This window comes from Herpailurus yagouaroundi, unplaced genomic scaffold (assembly GCF_014898765.1).
Source record: "Herpailurus yagouaroundi ecotype Mexico unplaced genomic scaffold, PumYag 162491, whole genome shotgun sequence".
NCBI lineage: Eukaryota > Metazoa > Chordata > Mammalia > Carnivora > Felidae > Herpailurus > Herpailurus yagouaroundi.
In genome coordinates this window covers 27,454-49,369 of record NW_024423215.1, presented here as the reverse complement: position 1 = coordinate 49,369, position 21,916 = coordinate 27,454, and the positions used below count along the sequence as shown (strand labels likewise).

At 35.4% G+C, this 21,916-nt stretch overlaps 1 protein-coding gene across 1 annotated transcript in view; it reads left to right on the top strand.

Moving 5' to 3' along the window:
• The window catches only part of LOC121026799 (von Willebrand factor D and EGF domain-containing protein-like), a gene marked incomplete at its 3' end in the record, with an annotated part of 79,671 nt that overhangs the window by 31,593 nt on the left and 26,162 nt on the right, over positions 1–21,916 (top strand). The window contains exons 3-7 of the mRNA XM_040469584.1: positions 3,611–3,795; positions 6,616–6,847; positions 16,563–16,628; positions 20,137–20,384; positions 20,938–21,027. Coding sequence (XP_040325518.1) covers positions 3,611–3,795; positions 6,616–6,847; positions 16,563–16,628; positions 20,137–20,384; positions 20,938–21,027 — 821 coding nt within the window. The remainder of the gene's footprint in view (positions 1–3,610; positions 3,796–6,615; positions 6,848–16,562; positions 16,629–20,136; positions 20,385–20,937; positions 21,028–21,916) is intronic.

The window sequence follows — 21,916 nt, the reverse complement described above, 5'->3', positions numbered from 1 at the left end:
AGTATGTATTTTTTCCCATTTCTATCAGGTTTAACTTGATATATTTTCATGCTCTCTTATTAGGGGTGTGTGTGTGTGTGTGTGTGTGTGTGTGTGTGTGTGTGTGTGTTAGTGTATTCGTAATTGAATATCTTCCACATGGATTAAACCTTTCATCATTACAAAATGCCCCTCCTTATTTCTGGTAATATTTTTAAAGATTTTTTTGTCTGATATTAATACAGACAATCTAGTTTTCTTGTGGTTGCTGTTTGCATGATATTGCCCATACTTTTACTTTCAATCTATTTGTATTCTTTACAAGAAGCATTCAGTTTGCCTGTTGACATACAAAGCAGGGCAAGGTAAAGAGATTTAGCAAACTAGACGCTCTCTGACCTTGTTTTTCAGCCTTTTGTGTTGTTGCAGAACTCACAGTTCTATTTTGAATATCAGAAGCTTTAGGGAAACTAGCAGATTTTCAAAAATTTACAAATATTTGAAATTCCCATAGGGCAATATACCAAAGGTTTTTTAATTATAAACTCAAATATTATGAAGTCCCTGTTTTCAGGCATTAAGCCTATTCATCTCTTAAAAATACAGTGATTTATCTAGTTTCTTAACAAATTTTTTGTCTACCAATTATGAATCTTAAAGAATCCTTGGGGCGCCTGGGTGGCGCAGTCGGTTAAGCGTCCGACTTCAGCCAGGTCACGACCTCGCGGTCCGTGAGTTCGAGCCCCGCGTCGGGCTCTGGGCTGATGGCTCAGAGCCTGGAGCCTGCTTCCCATTCTGTGTCTCCCTCTCTCTCTGCCCCTTCCCCGTTCATGCTCTGTCTCTCTCTGTCCCCAAAATAAATAAACGTTGAAAAAAAAATTTTAAAAAAAAATAAATAAATAAAGAATCTTGGCCATTGTGTTAAACTAGAAAACAATCTAGTACAGGTTACCTTTTATGTACAAATAAAACTAGAAAAGTTTTTTTATACTGTATCATTATGTATCCTTTATAACTTGACACATTCTCCTACAGTATTTGAAATCCAGGTATTATATCCTATTAAATCCTATTATATGCTGTCTCACTTATTTGAATCCTATTGGGATTCAAAGAAATGGATACGTAAATATAAGTGAATATTTTATATGTACTTTTTTATGAGGGAAAAGTTATGTTGGAAGTTTGCTAGAAAGCTTAGCACATCATTCACGTCATGAATAAGTGAGATGGGCTTGTAGAACTATTAGTATTTGAGGAGCTGAGTCCCCACATTTCCAAATGGAAACCAAAACTATCCTTATAATTCTCACTTTGTTAATTGTGTACTGCATTCTAAAGTTAAGGCTGTCATGAGATTTTTAAGAGTGTGGCTTGTTCATTACTAATAAGATTTAAAAATTTTCTACAGAGACCTTGAACATTTTTAAAAAGACAAGTAGATTTTTTAGAAAAAACTGAAATGATCAATATAAAAAATATGGGCTGTTATTATTTATATGATTTAAGAATTTTCCTCTAAAATAAATATTAAATAAAAATAAATACAGGTCTAACAATTTCTGTGTAGATATTATATAGTTCTTTGGTATTGCTGATGTTACACTGTGATTGCTACTATATTTATTACATCTTCAGCTTTGGACTAGAAAACAGTTATTGAGAGTGTAAAATTAGAGAAAATGTGAGAGCTACAGAAGCACTTAGGAAGAAGAAATACCACACAGAATAGAGATGGACTTAGTGACTTTTTTCCGAACACAAAATTCTACTGCAGGAAAGAGAACAGAGAAAACATCTCAATAATTCATGCAAACCTCACTAGGAATCTCTTTTTAAATATTTCCTTAGTTTCTAACCAGGTACAGTGTTCTGGTATTGATAGGACCTTAGAGTTATTTCAAAATTAGATGAAATGATAGCACATCCCCTGAGTTCCATCCATACACATTTTATGAAATATTTATCCAGTGTTGACAGATTGAGATCATCAAAGTCAATAGAGCTTTTTGGATTACATTTTTCTTGGGAAATTTACAACTGGTATAGCAAGAGATAAAAGGAAGAGGAAACTTTTGTGCTTATTCCTAAATTTTTTTACTCTAAAAATTCTTTAAGAACACTACATTTTGTGCAATTTAATTGTAATATCTACAAACAACAAAATGAACAGCAAACAATCATAATAAAAAATTGTATAAGCTACATTTATGATATCTACTTGCAAATTAGTATTTCTAGTTTATGCCCTTAAGTTCAGAAATTGATTTTGATTGAAAAACACCTCTGTAACCTAAAATTATGTATATATGTTTGAGAGTTTTGTTCAGTTAGATAAATTTGTCCCACAGTGAGGTACCTTAGTAATGATTGGATTTTTCTTTCCCGTTTCAATTTCATGGATATTATCTTTATTATAGTGCTTTCCTTCAGTGTATGTAATAGCTAATATTTGGAGATTTTCTACCTACTGTGTCAACAAGAAACTCTGGTACTCAAATAAGGGCAGTTCTCTGCTCCCTATCATGCGAGAGTACAGGAAGCTCAAACAAGAGTCATATTTCTAGGACGTCTCTTCTTCTGACATCTGCTTCTCTCTTTTTTTTATTTAAAAAAAATTAACTTTTATTTATTTTTGAGACAGAGAGAGACAGAGCATGAACGGGGGAGGGTCAGAGAGAGAGGGAGACACAGAATCTCAAACAGGCTCCAGGCTCTGAGCAGTCTGCACAGAGCCCAACATGGGGCTCAAACTCACGGACCGCGAGATCATGACCTAAGCCAAAGTTGGCCGCTTAACCGACTGAGCCACCCAGGCGCCCCTGCTTCTCTCTTCTTGATGGGAAGAGGAGTCTGATGTTCTGCCTCTGTGGGTTTCACAGAAGTATCTCCCAGGCCAAGTGCTGCTAAGACAACTTCCCCAAAAAACTACGGAACTCTTCTTTTTCTCCTTCAAAACTGTACCCCTGAACCCCATTCCTTTTCCTGTGTTTGGTAGTAAAAAGGTATTCCAATACTTTATCTTAAAAAAAAAAAAAAAAAAGAAAGAAAGAAAAGAAAGAAAAAAGCTTGACAACTTTATATTCTTTCCTGTACTGAAGAATGCAGGAAGCTTCAGTAGGAGGGCATTTTGCAAAAATTAGATTAGCATTAAAAGCTTAATTTACTTTGTTGCCTTTCAGGACTTGGTAGAGATGGATATTGGGGGACCTATAGTTACTGGGAAGGAAAGCAGGTCATGGAGGGTCAGTAATGGCATTCAAACCTGGAAGGCCATCCTCAAGAGGAGGCTTATAGGGGCTGTAACTTCAGACGGAAAGAATGAAACAAAAACAAAAACAAAAACCTATGTCAACAGTGATAACAATATTGACTGTCCAAATTAAATGGAAATAAAATTCTTGAAGCTCAAGTACCTCAAAAGCACATCCTACAGTTTGCTGACTGGATTATTGCCTTTATGAAAAGTGGAAGTCATCTTTGACTTACTAAGAGACCCTAACATTTCTGATGGTCTTTATGTGCAGTTGTGGATTATTTGTTTAATTTGGGAAAAGAATCAATTTTAATTGAGGACTAACCCATGTTAATGAAGGAAACGCGTACTTAAGATACTGTCTTTCCCTCCTAGCTCAGGAGTGCTCTCCTGGGGGGCACCAGATTCTTCAGAGCCCTTACCGAAGTGTGCATTTTGACTCGTTGCAACTCCAGCATTCTCCCTTTCAAAACCTGGTGTGTGACCGTTCCCTGTCTCCCGGATGGTATCGGTTTCTCATCTTTGACAGACCTGCTGAGATGCCAACCAAATGTGTTGAGGTATTTCAACTCACTAAGAACTACATGTGCTTTTCCTTATGTATGTTTTTTTTTTTTAATTTTTTTTTTCAACGTTTATTTATTTTTGGGACAGAGAGAGACAGAGCATGAACGGGGGAGGGGCAGAGAGAGAGGGACACACAGAATCGGAAACAGGCTCCAGGCTCTGAGCCATCAGCCCAGAGCCCGACGCGGGGCTCGAACTCACAGACCGCGAGATCATGACCTGGCTGAAGTCGGAGGCTTAACCGACTGTGCCACCCAGGCGCCCCCGTCGTTATGTATGTTTTCATGAGGGTCGAATCTTGTTACAACCAGTTTATTTCTCACTCTAAAGTATTATTTTGCTTGTGTATCAAGATTGAGTTAATCCAAAGAGGTATTTCCATGTTCCCTGTTCTCATGGTAATAGTAATAGCAATGGTTAATGTTATGCTCATGCAGTCCACCAAGGGTTTTTACCTACAATATCTTATGTGGTTTTTACAATGGCTCTACAATGTAACCTGTCATCATTATTTCCATCATATAGCACAGGAAACATAGATTCTTAGGCGAAACACTCCTACTAGAGTTACCCAGCTACCCAAACACCCAAGTTTTGATCACAGACCACCAGTCCCCGGAGCTCATGTCCTGAACCACACACAAGTAACCTGCTAACAGTAAAATAATGTGTATTCCAAGTACTTCATTTCTTGTCAGTCTTAAATAGAAGGTTCATTCCCCTTATTGTTACTCACCTTTTGTGAATTATGCAGAAGCAGGAATTATTTTCCCTTTTAAACACACAATGTAAAAAAACTCAGTAAAAATATCCAAATTTTAACAATATTTAATTTTAAGTGGTGACATTGTGGCTATCTTATTTTTTCCTTTTTGTTTATTTGCTTGTCACTTTTGTGGCATTTTGTTTGTGATAAACAAAAAAAATCAGAATTTAAAAGTAAAATTTGAAGAAATTACAGGAAATTCACTACATCCTTAAATATTTGTGTTCTTTTTCTTTGGCTGAACTAACTATAGTTGAATCTAGAACCTGACACAAATGTAAAGGTGAGATGATTCCGCTGGGTCTGTGCCCCCATGAGGAAGTGTTCTCTGCCCCCACTCTTTCATCTCCTACTTGAACCAAGGCTTTGCAGCATCGAACTGGAGAAGTGATCTTTTTTTTTTTTTTTTTAACTCTACAGGTTAATACATGTCTGTGTAAATAAATGTCTATTATAATGTTTAAAGTAATTTATGTGAACTACAGAAAACTTAGAAAATAAGAGACATTTAATAGAATAACATTCATTCATTCATCATCCACCCACACAGTCATACCTCCATTCACATTTTTCTGTCATTCCCTCTTTTCATACTGTTCTTTAAGGTTCCTGCTACATGTTAAATTGCATAACATGCTTTTTTCAGGTACCATTAAAGCATTAACTTTTTCCTATGCTGTTGAATATTCTTTAAAATTAATTTTGAACATAATATTCTATCACTAGTGTATTTAGTAAGATTATTTTTATAAGTAAAATTAGTGGTTAGTATCTTTTTGATACATATAATTGTTTTTAGAAAATATAATGCTAATATTTCATTTCAGTAGCAGTAGATAAAAGTACCTTTTCTAATAATATTTATTTGTTTTGAGAGAGAGGAGAGAGAAGGAGACCGCAGAGGAGGGGGAGAGAGAGAGGGAGAGAATCCCAAGAAGGCTCAGTGCTGTCAGTGCAAAGCCTGACACGGGGCTCAGTTTCATGAACTGCAAGATCATGAACTGAGCCAAAACCAAGAATCAAATGCTTGACCTACTGAGCCACCCAGGTGCCCTTGTGATCTTAGTTTTTAAGTGGGTAATAATATATCATTAAAATAAAATAAGTATAATAATGTGACAATATAATCCTATTAAATAATATTTCCTATTAAATTCTTATTTGTCTTATATTTTTAAAATTATTATTTAAACACAACTATTAGTCTTTTCCTTTATGATTTCCTTTGCTATTAAGCATGGGGATAATAATAATACTGAGTGCTATAATCTGGCTAATAATTACTGAGTCATTGCTATGTAGAAATTATGTTGTGTACATAATTATGTTTATAGCTCACCATAGTACAGTGTGGTACATTCTGCAATCCACCTAGAACAAAAGGAAAAGATGGATGTTGAGTTCCTGTCCCAAGGTCATGCATTTAGCAAGTGCCTGGGTCCTTCCCAAGTCATATATAGTTTCTTCTTATTTTTCCTGGATTAGTTTTCTGTTTAATTCCATTTTCCATCTGGAAGTGATTTTGCTAATTGGCTTCAAGTGAGGCTTTAACTTCCTTTCTTTCCCCAAATCACCAACCAGTTGTTTCATCACCAAATTGTGAACAGTCCTTTCCTTCTCCCCTGATTTTTGATACCTCTTGAACCATGCATTAACTTCTTACATATACTATATTTAGTAATTTCAGAAGAAATCTCCAAGGTGAGTTTATCTTTTTGCTCTGTATTAAGATAACTTCAGATTCACCTATCTTACCTTAAAATACATTGCTATGATAGTAAGTTATCTGATACTGAATTTCTCTTGTTCATAATACAAAAGTAACACAGAATAAATTTAAATTGAGTAAGGTTATATTAATTATGAGCAATCTACCTTAAATTTAATATTCCATAAAGTTACTTTTATAGTACAGGTACAAGTTATTAGATTTTTTAATGATAACTTAATATTTTAAAGGTGGTTCAGAAAAAAATGCAAAGTTGATTTATCTATCACATGTGAAAATAACTTGGATTTTCAACTTTTGTTTTCTCTATTGCAAAAGATGAATCACTGTGGAACACAGGCACCCATCTGGCTATCTCTGAGAGATTCAGAGACACTGCCTTCACCTGGAGAGATCAAGCAACTGACAGCTTGTGCCACATGGCATTTTTTGTTTAACACTACAAAAGACTGCTGTCTTTTTCAAATCCCAGTGTCTGTAAGAAACTGTGGAAAATTTTTTGTGTACTTACTACAGCCCACTCAAGGATGTATGGGATATTGTGCAGAAGGTAAGAAAACATGAGTAATATCCATGAACTACTAGTCACAACTGTGTGTGTTGCTCTGTTTGGGCCATTCTCTGGATAGGTTGTGTTGAGATAATACAAATCTCACTGAGTCTTGGTCTGCCACTATTGCTAGAGTGAAGCTAAATTTCTGGTTTAAATTGGCCAAATCTGTTTAGGATTTTTTACCAAGATCTTAAGTGAGCCAATATCAGAAATATTTGCTGATGTGACAGTATCAAAGTAGATTTCTTGCCATTCCTCCCATTGAACATAACGATTGAATTTGTTAAAACTTCTTTGGGTTCCTCATGCCCTTTCACCCTTTTTAATTAAAGGATGAGGATGGTGAGTGAAAGATGTCGTAGACTCTGGGTCTGGAGTTCTCTCTTGTCCAGCAAGAGAGCAGATGCAGGATTGAAATGCGAGAGAGGCTAATGTCGAGGAAGAGACGAGACATGAGTAAGGGTCCTTGCTCGTTTTTATTAGGATCAGAAGGCTTACAAGCTTGATGGACATGCACAAAGAGACCATGAAACCATGAACATTAACTCATGGGTGTGAGGGAAAGGGGCTTTTGAATATATGTGGCGTTAGGGGTTTGGGTCAATACAAAACAAAGTCCTGGTGCCAGGCAGATGGTTGTTTACGGCAGGCATGAGTCTGTTTATCTTAGCTAGCCTAGGGAATAAGACAGAAAGAGCGTGCTACCATCAGGGTCAACAAGGCACCTTTCTTTTGCTAATTAGCTCCACTCTGGGCAACTTTGCCCTGCTGCCATCCATAGCCCTCTTTACCTGTTTACCTATTTTGGTCCTTCCTTCCTGTGAAAGCAGCTTTCTGCTATTGTACTATGTTGGGGGCTGCTTCCACCCTGAATACCTAATCTTGTTTACCTCATCTTGGATGTTTTCATCCTGAAATTTCCTATTCCTATACCTTTGTCATATACTGGGGGCCTTTTCCCTGTTTACTAATCTTTGATGCTTTCATTCTGTGGCTTCCTATTACTTTATGCCTTGTTAACCCATGCATGCAAGCTCAGGGAATTCCTAAGCTTATTCCACACAAAAAGATATCATGCAAATGTGTTTTAAGTTATTTCGTCTTTCATTCATTAATATTGATTGAATGTTTATCCTTTGCCAGAAATTATTTTAGGCCTTAGGGTTATGGTAATGAACAAGACAAATGAGATATCTTCCCTCATGGAACTCACATTCTAGTGGAGTGCCTCAGACACAGAAAAATAAACTGGATATGACTCAGAGAATAAAATAAATATCCACGAGTCCCTACTACATCAAGACATGATTAGAGAAATAAATTGATGGAAGAAAGGAGACAAACCTTCCTTAAAGAAGAATTGCAAATATTTGTAGTTAGTATCCCACATAGAATATGGGGCCTAATTCCTTTCATTTTGATTGTGAGCAGTATTTAGTGACTTGTTCCCAAATAATAGTGTATAGAAAGGAAAATACAGTGATTTTATAAGAGAGAAATGTAGTAGGCACTGTATTAACCAAGTGAGCAAGGTTAATATCATGAGTGATAATGTATGTTGATATCAGTTACCTGCTGATAACATGCAATAAGATGTACTTCTCCTTTGTGGTATTCTTCCCTAAAAGCCATAACCCCAGTATAATCATGAGAAAATTCATACAAATCCAAAGTGAGAAATATTATACAAAACACCTGTGAAAAATACTCTTCAAAAGTGTCAGAATCATGGAGAGTCATGAGAGAGTGAAAAAACTGTCACAGATTGGAAAAGATTAGGGAAACATGATGAATAATGCAATATGATGATATCCTGGATTGAATACTGGAACAGAAAAGAATGTTAGCAGAAACTGGTAAAATCCAAATAGACTTTTCAGTTTATTTAAGAATAGAGTCCTAACTGGGACACCTAGGTGGCTCAGTCGGTTAAGCATCCGACTCTTGATCTCAGCTCAGGTCATGATCACACGGTTGTGAGTTTGAGCCCCACATTGGCTCTGTGCTGACAGCACAGTGCCTACTTAGGGTTCTCTCTCTTTCTCTCTCTCTCTCTCTACCTCTCTACCTCTCTCTCTCTCTCTCTCCCCTTGCCCCGCCAAAATAAATAAATTAAATAAACTTAAAAAAAAAAAAAGAATAGAGTCCTAAGATAAATTTCTTAGTTTTAACAAATGTATCATGGTTTTGTAATATGTTAACATTAGTGAAAGGGTATTATTACCAGGAAAGCTCCATATTATTTTTGCAACTTTTATGTGCATTTAAAATTACTTTTATTTTATTTTATTTTTTTTTAATTTTTTTTCAATGTTTATTTATTTTTGGGACAGAGAGAGACAGAGCATGAACGGGCGAGGGGCAGAGAGAGAGGGAGACACAGAATCGGAAACAGGCTCTAGGCTCTGAGCCATCAGCCCAGAGCCCGACGCGGGGCTGGAACTCACGGACCGCGAGATCATGACCTGGCTGAAGTCGGACGCTTAACCGACTGCGCCACCCAGGCGCCCCTAAAATTACTTTTAAATAAAATGTTTATCACAAACTGAAAATAAAACAAAAAATAAAATTGTTTTTGGAAGCAAAATGTGTTATAAATTAGAGAAAACTGGTCAGTGCAATAGTGATTGACTGGCACAAGGATGCTGTCTCACCCAGAGTACCTGAAGAAGGTCTCTCTGACAGTTGATGAACTTGAGCTGAGCTCTGAATGAGGAGAATGAACCATCCGTGAAGACATATGGGGAAAGAGCATTCTAGGTAGAAAGAACAACAAATGCCAGTGTCCTTAGACAGGTATGAAGATGGCTGTTCAGTGAACTGAAGGAGGAACAACATGGCAGGAAGACTGAATGGATGAGACTTCAGAGATGAGATCAGAGAAGTAGGAAGGGGACAGAATCTGTAGGGTATGTTGACCGTGGTAAGAACTTAGATAGTCATAACTGCAGTATAAAGCCTTAATGGGATTTAAAATAGGTAAATATGATCTATGGATTGTATTTAGAAGACTCCATTGAAGAGGCTGTGGAAAGACAGTGGTGGCTCAAAGGTTGGAGAAGGAGGAAATGGTTTAGACTAGTGGCAAAGAAAAGAGGTTATTGAGTTGGGATGTCTTTTGGAGGCAGAGCTCATGCATTAGATATGAGAGAAGGTGGAAAGAAAGGAACCAAGGACAAGGCCTAGGTTTTTTGCTTGAGCAGCTGAGATAGGAAAGCAACACATTAGTTGGGGAGAGAAAGGAATGGACAGTTCTGTTTTGGCTTGTTATCTAAGAGAGGACATGAGATATACAGACATAAAATGCACAGCGGATTCGTGAGCCTACCACTGACCATGTTGTTGACTAAGGATGTTGGAGAAGAGGGTAGTTCCCATAATACACCATCATGGAGCTCACAATAGATAATTGAACTTAATGAGTTTTTTGGGTTTTTTTTCTCTGTGCTCAATTATGACTGTGAACTCTTTGAAGACAATGTACCCTTTATATCAAGGTCTCATGACCTCATGCCCAGTACCAAGTAAGGACACAACAAATGCACATTAATAGAAGTGTTTAATAGAACTAGTGACCCAACTCCTCAGATACAAGGAGCTCAAAATGGAAAGAAGCTACATAATGGTGATTTTTTTACTTGGACTGCTTAGACAGGAATGAAGCTGATAATTGAGGGATTTATTCTTGGTTGGGGATGGAGAAAGTTTGCTGATATGGGACCAAATTATGGGAGGAAACCAATATCCCTCTACTATGTTATCTGGATTCCTCCATATGTAGGAGACTGACAATGCTAGGAGATACTGTTCTGGATTAGTGCTCTTAAACTAGGCCAAACACTTGATTTAGCAAACAGTGACAATCGTGTTAGTAATAGCTATGAATATTTTCATCTTGAGGTTGTTAGATTATCCAAAAACAAAAAACAAAAAAAACTACAAATAATAGCTATGGCAAAACAATGGCTAGGAATATACATGGAAACACAAATTGCAATGAGTGGTGTGAATGAGAAGATTAAAAGTTGCTATGGGTGTGCCTGGGAGGCTCAGTGGGTTGAGTGTCCAATTCTTGGTCTTGACCCTGATCATGGTCCCACGATCATGGGATCAAGCCCCACATTGGGCTCTGTGCTGAGTGTGGATCCTGCTTGGGATTCTCTCTCTCTCTCTCTCTCTCTCCCTCCCTCCCTCCCTCTCTCTCCCTCCCTCCCTCCCTCTCTCCCCTTCTGCTCCTCTCCCCCACTCATGTTTTCTCTCTCTAAAATGAAAATTAGAAAAAAAAGTTGCTGTAGATGAGAATACCAAAGGTGAAGGAGGGTGAAATTTATAATGAGGAACCACAGAAGAAAGCCTCTTCTGAGAAAAGGGCATTGACATTGAGAGTTTGAGGGTAAACAGTCCTGGGTCAGATAAAAAGTGTGGGGAACAACATCCCAGACAACAACAACAACAGCACGTAAAAGGCCTTAAGGCAATAAGTGTGGTGTTGCTCCCCAGAGTGAAAGTAGCACAGAGATGTTGGATCGCAAAGAGTGAGCAGAGTATTACAAGACATGAGCTGGAAAGGCAGCAGGGTCTGCTAGTTAGGGAACTCTTCATTTTATTCTGTGCTTTGAGAAGTCTTAAGAGAATTATCCTGAGAGCTTTAGCCAGTAAGTCTTCACATTTCTTACACAGCTGCTAGCCAGCTAAACCTGGTTGATAGCAGTATGTTCAGGAAGGACATCAACTGCTCAGTTAATAGAGCTAATGTTATCCATTAGGAAGGAGAGAATCCAGAGAAATGCACCTTGAGTGGCCAAGGTGAGAGATTTGAAAAATGTCTTTTTAGTATTTTTCAATATTCTTGTCATCAAAACAGTTAATTTTTACAAAATCTCTAATAATATTACCAAGTATATGTGGAAAATTGCATAGGTATTTCAATGGGAAAAAAACCAACAACATATCTACATTATTTTTTAAGAAATATTGATTACTATTAAAAATGAAAACAGAACTTTTATACCACGGAATATCATAAAAGCAATCACTTAGACAAAAATATTGTTTAGAGGGGCGCCTGGGTGGCACAGTCGGTTGAGCGTCCGACTTCAGCCAGGTCACGATCTCGCGGTCCGTGAGTTCGAGCCCCGCGTCGGGCTCTGGGCTGATGGCTCAGAGCCTGGAGCCTGTTTCCAATTCTGTGTCCCCCTGTCTCTGACCCTCCCCCGTTCATGCTCTGTCTCTCTCTGTCCCAAAAATAAATAAAAAACGTTGAAAAAAATTTAAAAAAAATATTGTTTACATTGAATTTAAAAACTCAATACATATAATTTGCATTTTTTGACATGCTGTTAATACTTAAAAAAATATGTCCTGTTAATGTCATTCCCGCCCATTCATTTTCTCAAGTTTGAATATTCAAAAGTATTTCTTTTATTCTTCATATTCATGTCCTCCTACTGGTTTTAACTAAAGAGAATTTCTGGGAGAAGATTGTTATTTTTTACTTTTTGTATATAAGTTATTAATCGATATACACATGAATTATCTTCTCTGATGTGCCAATAAAAGCTTACCTTGAAATACTATTTAAACTTGAATTAGAATTCCTGGATAGCAAACAGAAATGAATCACATAATCCTCTTAAGTGTCTTTTTCTCTTGCTTACCAAGAATCTGAAGCAGATGTTCTGGGCTGATGATGACTTGGCCATTTACAATGTCAGGCTGAGGTCTCTGTGAGTCTCTAGGCTTTTTCTTCACAGTGACGAGATGAAGGTCCAGTTTTTGCTCTTTATGTGCATTTTAGACAGGATAAAAGGGGAAGCCCAAAGGATAAAAAGAGAGCTTGTGCTAACTGGAACTTACCTCCCCTTAAGGAGCTTATTTGGAAGAAGTTTTATCACAACTACTTCAGAAGAATTCTTTGGCTTATCTCTGTCTTCAGAGGCAATCTGTGAAATCTCCTTTTTTACTTGGACATATTTCTGTCACCAGCTAATAGGCTATTGGATAGGCAACAATCCATCAGGTATATTTAGCTTAAAAATCATCAAAACAGGGGTGCCTGGGTGGCTCAGTTGGTTAAGCGTCCACCTTTGGCTCAGGTCATGATCTCACAGTTCATGAGTTCTTATAGCCCTGTGTTGGGCTCTGTGCTGACAGCTCGGAGCCTGGATCCTACATCAGATTCTGTGTGTGTGTGTGTCTTGCTCACTGCCCCTCCCCCTGCTAATGCTCTGTGTGTGTCTCTCTCTCTGTCAAAAATAAACAAATATTTTTAAAAATTTTTGAACATTATCAAAACAGCACAAATTAAAGAAAATTGTCACCATTTTAATAATATATTCTTATGATTTTTGTTTTTTATAACTTACATATAATTTTCATACAGTTTATCTACAATTTCTATAAGGCAAAGAAAACAAACGTTAATTCAAGATTATACTTATAATCAATGCCATTCAAGCAAAAAGATTTATATATGTTATTTACTGAGAAAAGTTCATTGGAAAATGTTTTTTCATATTTTCCATGTTTGTACTTAACAAGGTGGTTATTAGGTCTTTATGCTATACAAAGAGGCATTATATCAATTGGAAGTAGGCCATGAGAAGTTGAGGACATATACTATATACCCTACAGCACCCACTAAAATATGTGTGTGTATCTAATAGCCAATAAAATAGATAAGATACACAAAATACACCTTTTAGAGATACAGAAACAGGTGAAAAGTGCCAAAAGGACAAATAGAAAATAGCAACATGATAGATTTAAACCCTAGAATATCAATAATTATATTAAATATATGTGATCTAAACACCCCAATTGAAAGTCAGAAATTTTCAGATTGGGTAATAAAAGCAACACCCAACTACTGCCCAGAGAAGCCCATGTTAAACATAAAGAAAAATGAGGTTATAAATATGAGGAAAGGATTGACTTAGGTACCACAAATGACAAGAAATCTAGAGTGGCATTGTACATATCAGACAAAGTAAATTATTGAACAAAGAATATCACCTAGAAGACAAAGGGTCATTTCCTAAAGATAAAAGGATCAATTGAACAACAGGATAAAACGGTTCTAAATACTTATGTACCTAATAACAGAATTCAAAATACAGGAAGCAAAACTTACAGATCTTTAAGAAGAAATAGACAAATTTATGGTTCATGTTGGAGATTAACACTCATCAGTCAATAACTGAGCACATAGAAACAAAAACAAAAAAAAAATGGAGGAGAGTGGAAAGATTCTATCAATCAACTTGATCTAAATGACATTTAGAGAAGATTCCACAGATGACAGAACAACCCACATTCCTTACAAGTGCACCAGAAACATTTACCAAGATAGATTACATGCTAGGCCCTAGAGTAAGGAAATTAGAATATAAAAAAAAGTTTGGTGTTAGTAAAAAAAAAAAAACCCACTAAATATACTGTGAAAACAAGAGAGTTTACAGATCTGTGGGATCTGTAAAAAAAAAAAAAAACAAACTCAGTTTATATGTTAAGAAACTAGAAGCAGCACAAATGAGACCCAAAGTAAGCAGAAAGGAAATAACGATCAGAGTGAAAATCAATGGAATAATACACAAAATGAAAAAAGTAAAGGCAGAAGTTTCCAATATCAGGAATAAGAGAGGTGATAAAATACAGACTCTCCAGATATTAAAAGAATTATAAGAATAAAGAATTATTATGAATAACTGCCAATACATTTGACAACTTAAATGAAGTAGACAAATTTCTTGAAATACACGAATACTAGAGCTCATTCAAAAGAAAAAAATAATTTCAATGGCCCTATAATTGTTAAACAAATTGTATTTTTAGTTAAAATCCATTCCACAGATAAAATAAAACAAACAAACAAGAACCCTGGCCCAGATGGTTTGGGAATTCTTCCAAATAATAAAGGAGGAAATAATACCAATTTTACATAACTTTTCCAGAAAAATGAATGGTAGGAACCAAAAAGCTTCTGTAGAGCCAACAATACTCTCAAAGTAAAAGCAAGACACAGACATTCAAGAAAACTATATCCCTCATACATATATATGCAGATGGTATGATCATCTATTTAGAAAATCCAGTGGAATCTACAAAATAGCTATTGGAGCTAGTAAGAAGTAATACTGAAAGAAAAAAGATCAACATATAAAAATCATTTGTATTTCTTTACATACGTACTATCAGGAATTTTATCTAAAAATACTAATTATAGTACCAACTATATGAAATACTTAGGAATAAATATGGAAAAAGATGCACAAGACCTATAAAGTGAAAACAGTAAAACTTTGCTGAGAAAAATTGGAAAACTTAAGATAATGGAGAGATAAACCATGTTTATGGAACAAAGATCAATGTTAAGAAACCAATTCTCAAGGTAATTTATAGCTCTAAAACAGTCCTAATCAATATCTCAGCAAGCTTTTTTTTTTTTTTTTTTTGGAGATTGACAAATTTTCCTAAAATTTATATGGAAATTCAAAATATCTGCAATACCCCAAACTACCTTGATCAGGAAAAGAGTTGGACAATTTATAGTGACTTTCAGATTTATCCTAAAGTTAATCTGTAAAGTGTTATGTTTGCATCAAGATAGATCAGTGGATAAGAACAGAGCCCAGAAATAAATCAACACACATATAATCAACTGATTTTCAACACTAAATATAGTCAATTCTTTAGAAAAAGGACAGTAGTTTCAACAAATCGTTTATACACAAATTTTAAAAAATGAACTGCGATCAAAATGCGTATAAAAATATAACTCATAAAACAGGTACCTGTGTGGCTCAGTCGGTTAAGTGTCAGACTTCAGCTCAGGTTAGGATCTCACGGTTTGTGAGTTCAAGCCCTGTGTTGGGCTCTTTGCTAACAGCTCAGAGCCTGGAGCCTGCTTCTGATTCTGTGTCTCCTCCTCTCTCCCTGTCCCTCCCATGCTCATGCTCTGTCTCTGTCTCTCAATAATAAATAAACGTTAAAAAAATTTTTTTAAAAGGTATAACAATGAATCATTAGTTTGAGTTACAAATAACAGAAAACAAGTTGAAATAATGTTTAAAAATCATGAACTCTAAGGAGTTTAGGATGTGTCATTGAATCTGAGAAAGAGTTAAATAAGAAGGCCTCAGAAGATATGAGCATTAGAGCACCTCCCATGAGGTTAGCAACAAGAGTCTATACACATTCCTGTAGAACTTCATCATTGACCTGACTCTGCTCTCAAGTCCTTGTCTCTCAGTTTAAATTCTAAATTCTTCCAAGAAGCAATCTGATGAGCCTGTCTTTGTTCGAGTAGTTACCTTTGTTCCAATGAACCTAGTTTGGCATTGGGTTATAGTTATTACCATGACAGCTGTCAACTCATTTCCGTAACCCTGCACATGATTATAGGAGAAACAAGTTCCACAGAAGTGGTTCAAACCAATTGTTGTATAAATTTATGTAAATTTTAGTTTCATTACTTAATAGTGTAGACTAAAATTTAGGAAACAAGACATGAAAGCTTTAGTTGTTTTAAAATATGATTCCAAATTATCTCTATTTGATCCCATCCTGAAAAGGGAAAATTTTATTATAAATAAAAATGAGAATAAGTAAGTCTTAGTCTATTGAAACATACTTCTCCGAGGAATTGTCATTATGTATGTATTTATATCTTTATGCTCAATTGAATAAATATATAAACCTTAACCTTTTGCAGCTATTTCTGATGCAAAATTACACCCATGTGACCCTGATGAAATTGAAATTAGTGGTGACTGTGTTCGTAAGTATCAAATTTTATTTTTTTAACAATTTATAAACTTACAATTTCAAAGTTGTTTTGTTTATTCATTTCTCGAGAGAGAGAGAGAGAGAGAGAGAGAGAGAGAGAGAGAGAGCATGAGCAGGGGAGGGGCAGAGAGAAAGAGGCAGAGAGAGAATCCCAAGCAAGCTCCATGCTGTCAGCCGAGAACCTGATTCAGGGCTCAGTCTCACAAACTGTGAGATCATGACCTGAGCTGAAATCAAGAGTTGGACACTTAACTGACTGAGCCACCCAGGTGCCCCCATTTCAATGGGTTTTTATGTTCTGTAACTTACTTAGATGTTAGTTATGCTATTTGACTTCACCTCAGTCTCGTGACTATCAAAAATAAAAATCACTTTATCCTGCCTGTAAGCAGTAGTCCTGGAATTAGCAAATATATGGAGTTGGGCATGTCATACCCTACAGATATTGGTAGAATTCTTATATGGGGAAATATTTGGCAGTATATCGCAACAATATTAAAAATGTACATATATTTGTCCTCAACAATTCCATTTTCAAAAGTCTAGCTTATAGAAATATTAAAGAAGCATGTAAGTACTCTCTTTAAAACAGCATTTTTCTAATAATATGAAAAACTAAATTTCAAATATACAATAACTGCTGGTGATTCAATATTTTTGGTGTACCCATGATAAAATATTCTATAAACAATATTAAAATTCAGGAATACATTCTTTGATATTAGTAAATATTAATAGCATACTGTAGTTAAGAAATCAAAATATGTAGCACAATCTCATTTTTATTTTCTGAAAGCGATTGCGTTTATACCAAATAACTCTTGAAAGATAAACACCAAAAATGTTAATGGTACTCGTAATTTTTCTCCTCCTTCAAATCTGTATTTTTTTTATTTTCTAAATTAAATTTTTAGAAGTTGTTTACAAACTAAAAAAATCCTATGTCAATATTTCTTAAAATAACTCTAAATAGATTGTCTAATAAATTTATGATATCTACTTAAAGGATGAGAAGAGATTAAAATTATTATTGAAACTTTAGCGTTTTTGCGGGATATATTGGTCAAGTATATTGACGATGATATGAGAATATAATAAATGAATATGGGATTGTTGACACACAATTAACTAAGGTGTTTGATAAAATAAACCATAATGACAAAAAACAAATCAGGAGAGATTATATAATATTTAGATACCAGTTCTAAAAATTAATATGTTAATTAATATGTTAATTAATATGTTAATGGATTTTCCAGCTCCTTTTTCTACTCTTCTTTAAACAAGTTATTATTTTATCTGAAAGTCTCAGTTTAATTAAACACTGTGATTTAAGTTCTTAAGAGAACAAAACAATATCCCTAATAATAGTAATATTAAACATAAAGTATATTTGTTATACTTTATATATAACCTGCATAATAGGTTTGGATTATCTTTCTCATATACATATATTATAGTGAAATCGCTTTTCTTTTCTGAATAAGCAATAAATTTAAGCTATGTATGTATGTTGTACAGAAGGCTTATGCAATTATTGGGAAAAAATGCTATACAAAATCATACACAATCTGGGGAGATAACCCTTGAATGGAAATATTGAATCAAAAGTCAACAGCTTCAGGATAAAGTAGAGAATATGTTAACATATCCAGCAACTGTTAGTATCAGAATTGACAAAAAGGTACAAGCAGAAATAATTTATCTCTTGTTTTTTCAAACTTTTCTTTTAAATATATGTTGACAAAGTTTCTTTCATCTACATTGTTGTGAGCAATGATCTGTTTTTTCACCCAGATAGTTGATGCCATTTAAAATAGTGATTCAAAGTTTTAATTTTCATGAATTATTTTCTTTTCAGTTATCTGTCATCTCTTACTCTAAATAATCATTTCCATAGATAGTTCTTCCCTGTTTGGAAATAAGTTGAACTTCTTTTTCCTAATTTATGTAAGAGGAAATTTTCCCTCATATATAATTTTTTTAAAAACCAATGTACTAAAGAGTAGTCTATTATTTCTTTCAAATGTGAACATAATGATTTGACCTCATGTTTAAGATGTTTGGCAAGGTATTTGTTACTTAGATTAGGAGTGCCTGGGTGGCTCAGTTAATCATCCAACTCTTGATTTTGGCTCAGGTCATGGCCTCATAGTTTGTGAAATCGAGCCCCAAGTTAGGCTCAGTGCTGACAACACGGACCCTGCTTGGTACTCTCTCTGCCCCTTCCCTGCTTGCGTGTTCTCTCTCTCTCTCTTTCTCTTTCTCTCTCTCTCAAAAAAAAAAAACAAAAAAACAAAAAACAATATTTATTACTCAGATTAATTCGAAAAAAATTCATTTGCTACTCGGATTTTGTAATTGAATATCTAACAAAATAGCAAGTTAAAATATCTTAAAATACACAAGGTTATTTTTTCCCTTATATTTAGGTTAGAATCCCTCAGAGTTTTCAAAAATCTATGAGAGGACTAAAAAAATTACTTTTGCAACTATTGTAAAATGACCATGTATATCCTAAAAAAAAATTGTACATTTTAGCACGTTTTAAATCTTGTAAAATTTATCACTTAGATATTTTTCTCTTTTCTAAAACAAAGGAAATTTTAAAAACTCATTTAGAAACATTTTAGATCCCTAAATTTAATCTTACGAATGACCAGAGCTGAAAATTGCAAAGTCTTCCCAAGTTCCTAGAGAAAATTTCAAACATTTTTAACATCAGAAAAATGAAAAGAGTAAGACTGTTGTTTAACACCTGATTTATTTCACTCAACAGTTTAATCAGTCCCGTAATGAGCTGCTCTTTCAACCCAGAGTAATGATGGGTTGAGTTATAAGAGGAAAATAGTAAGCCTTTTGAGTTTACATTATAATGACTTTTTTTTTTATTTTTAAATGTTTATTTTTGAGAGAGAGAGAGAGGAAGCAGGGAAGGGGCAGAGAGAGACGAAGACAGAATCCGAAGCAGGCTCCAGGCTCTGAGCTGTCAGCACAGAGCCCGATGCGGGGCTGGAACTCACAAACCGCAAGATCATGACCTGAGCAGAACAAAGCTGGACATTCAACCGACTCAGCCACCCAGGCACCCCTATAAATGACTACTTTTTAAGCAAGAAATTATAACGTAAAAAAAACCTTAATTTTATTTCTTTGTTCAATCTTTTAGAAAGGGAAATCTTTCATAAATCACTTCGAAGGAGGTGAATTACTTTTATGCTCAAGAGCTAGACTTTTTTCAAGGGTAGACACATCCAAAGTACATTAATATAAGCTTGATGAGCTGGTAAGTTTCTCTGCTATCAATATTTCTGTGATTATTGGGTCAAAAATAAAAATGTGCTGCTTTGCTGATTGCTAGATAATAGTTATCTTTCTGAATGTATTTTACTTTTCTTAATATAAATCCCTGAGCCGCAGTTTTCATGAGCTTTCTGCTTGTCATTATCCATTCTTTAAGATGCCTGATTGATGACAGATTATGCATTTTTTCCCCTCAGGTCAGCAGTTTGTCTCAGTGCCACCACCGCCCCCAGGAAGGCCAGAAGTTGTGGTGGAGCTGATTGAATCCAGGCTTTTCTGTAGGTGTGCTTTTGATGTTTCCCCTACAAGCACTTCGGTGGGATTTCTCATAACTTGGTCTAGGCTTTCTTCTCAAGAAATCAAAGAGGAGCTGAAGCAAGAGACCACAGTTCAGGCATTCTCTCTTTTAGAGCTGGATGGAATAAATCTCAGACTCGGAGATAGGGTATGTTCACATTTTTTTTTCTTTTTGTGAATGTATTGATTTTAAAAAATGAGTTTTTTAACATATCCTAAAAATACCTTCATCCCCAGAATACCAAGCACTAATGTTTTTCTTTTTCTTTTTTCCTTGGCAATTGTGCCAACTCAAATGATATTGGATGACTCCGTATCTTATTGACTACATATGAATATCTGCTGTTACCATTTGCTGAATTATCAATGAACCCTTATAACTTGATGCCTCTTTCTGGTTTTAAAATATGTTTTTATTCTTGAAAAATATTTTTATTTTTTTAATGATGATGTCACTTATCCACTTTTAAATATATCTTAAATACAAAGTCTACAACACTTTGATTTATGTTGAGGTTTGAATAGGTAATATTTTTAAATTGTGGAATTCTTCTCGATTTTCAAGCAAGTTTTCAAATTGTTTAGCTTCTTATTATCTTTTATGCATAATCTACTATAAGTTAAGTACTTAATTACAATAGTTTACACGTATTTTCTCCATAATTGCATTGCTAAATGATTATTCATAACTGTGTTCATAGATATTCTGTAGTGCTTCCATCTTTTTGTTGGAGAATCCACATGTACAAAGCTTAGCCATCGAAAGCCAAGAATTTTTTGCAGGCATTAAGGTATGTAGCCACGGGGATGGATCAGAAAGATTACTTCTCTATCACTGTGTTTTCTATACTGTGATCTGTGGATGCTGGTTCCAAGACCTCATCACAGACTGAACACTGAGATCCGAGAGTCTCTATTTTTGAAAAATTACCCAAATAATTCTAATGCACAACACTGTTCGAGGGCCCCCGTTAATGAACTAAAATTGGAATATACTTGCATATTTTTTGAGAAATAGCTCAAATTAGAATAAAAGTGGGGCACTTGGGTAGCTCGTCAGTTAAATGTCTGACTTTGGCTCAGGTCATGATCTTACACTTCATGAACTGGAGCCCCGCATCGGGCTCTCCACTAACATTGTGGAGCCTGCTTAGAATTCTCTCTCCCTCTCTTTCTCTCTGTCCCTCCCGAATTTGTGCTCTCTCTCTCTTTCTCTCTCTCTGTCAAAATAATTAACTTAAAAAAAATTAAAAATGAAAGCTTTATTCCCATAATTCATTCTATCACATGTCTAAAAGTTAGATTATTGATATTTAGTTAGCATGCAGGTTGGAATACAAGTACCAGGTCAGGTACTGGAGCCTCTGACTAGAGTAAAATTGACCCAGAAATCTGGGCTCTATGAACTGTGAAGATGGAGGTAACTACACAAGGCAATGTCTGTGGTCACTGCTGGTATCATGGGAGGTCCAAGCACAGGATCTGCTGCTATTACAGCAGATGAGCAGTCATCCAGGGAATCCAGAAGTGGTGGAATGAATGGGGCAATATCATGAGGTCTAGGCAGACAGGCACTGTACACCCCCTGTGGTCTCAGCCACAGGACTGGAGTTTGACCTGGACTCATCTCTAGTTCAAGGACAAGATGAGACAATCAATAGATTGTGTGAATAGGACTCA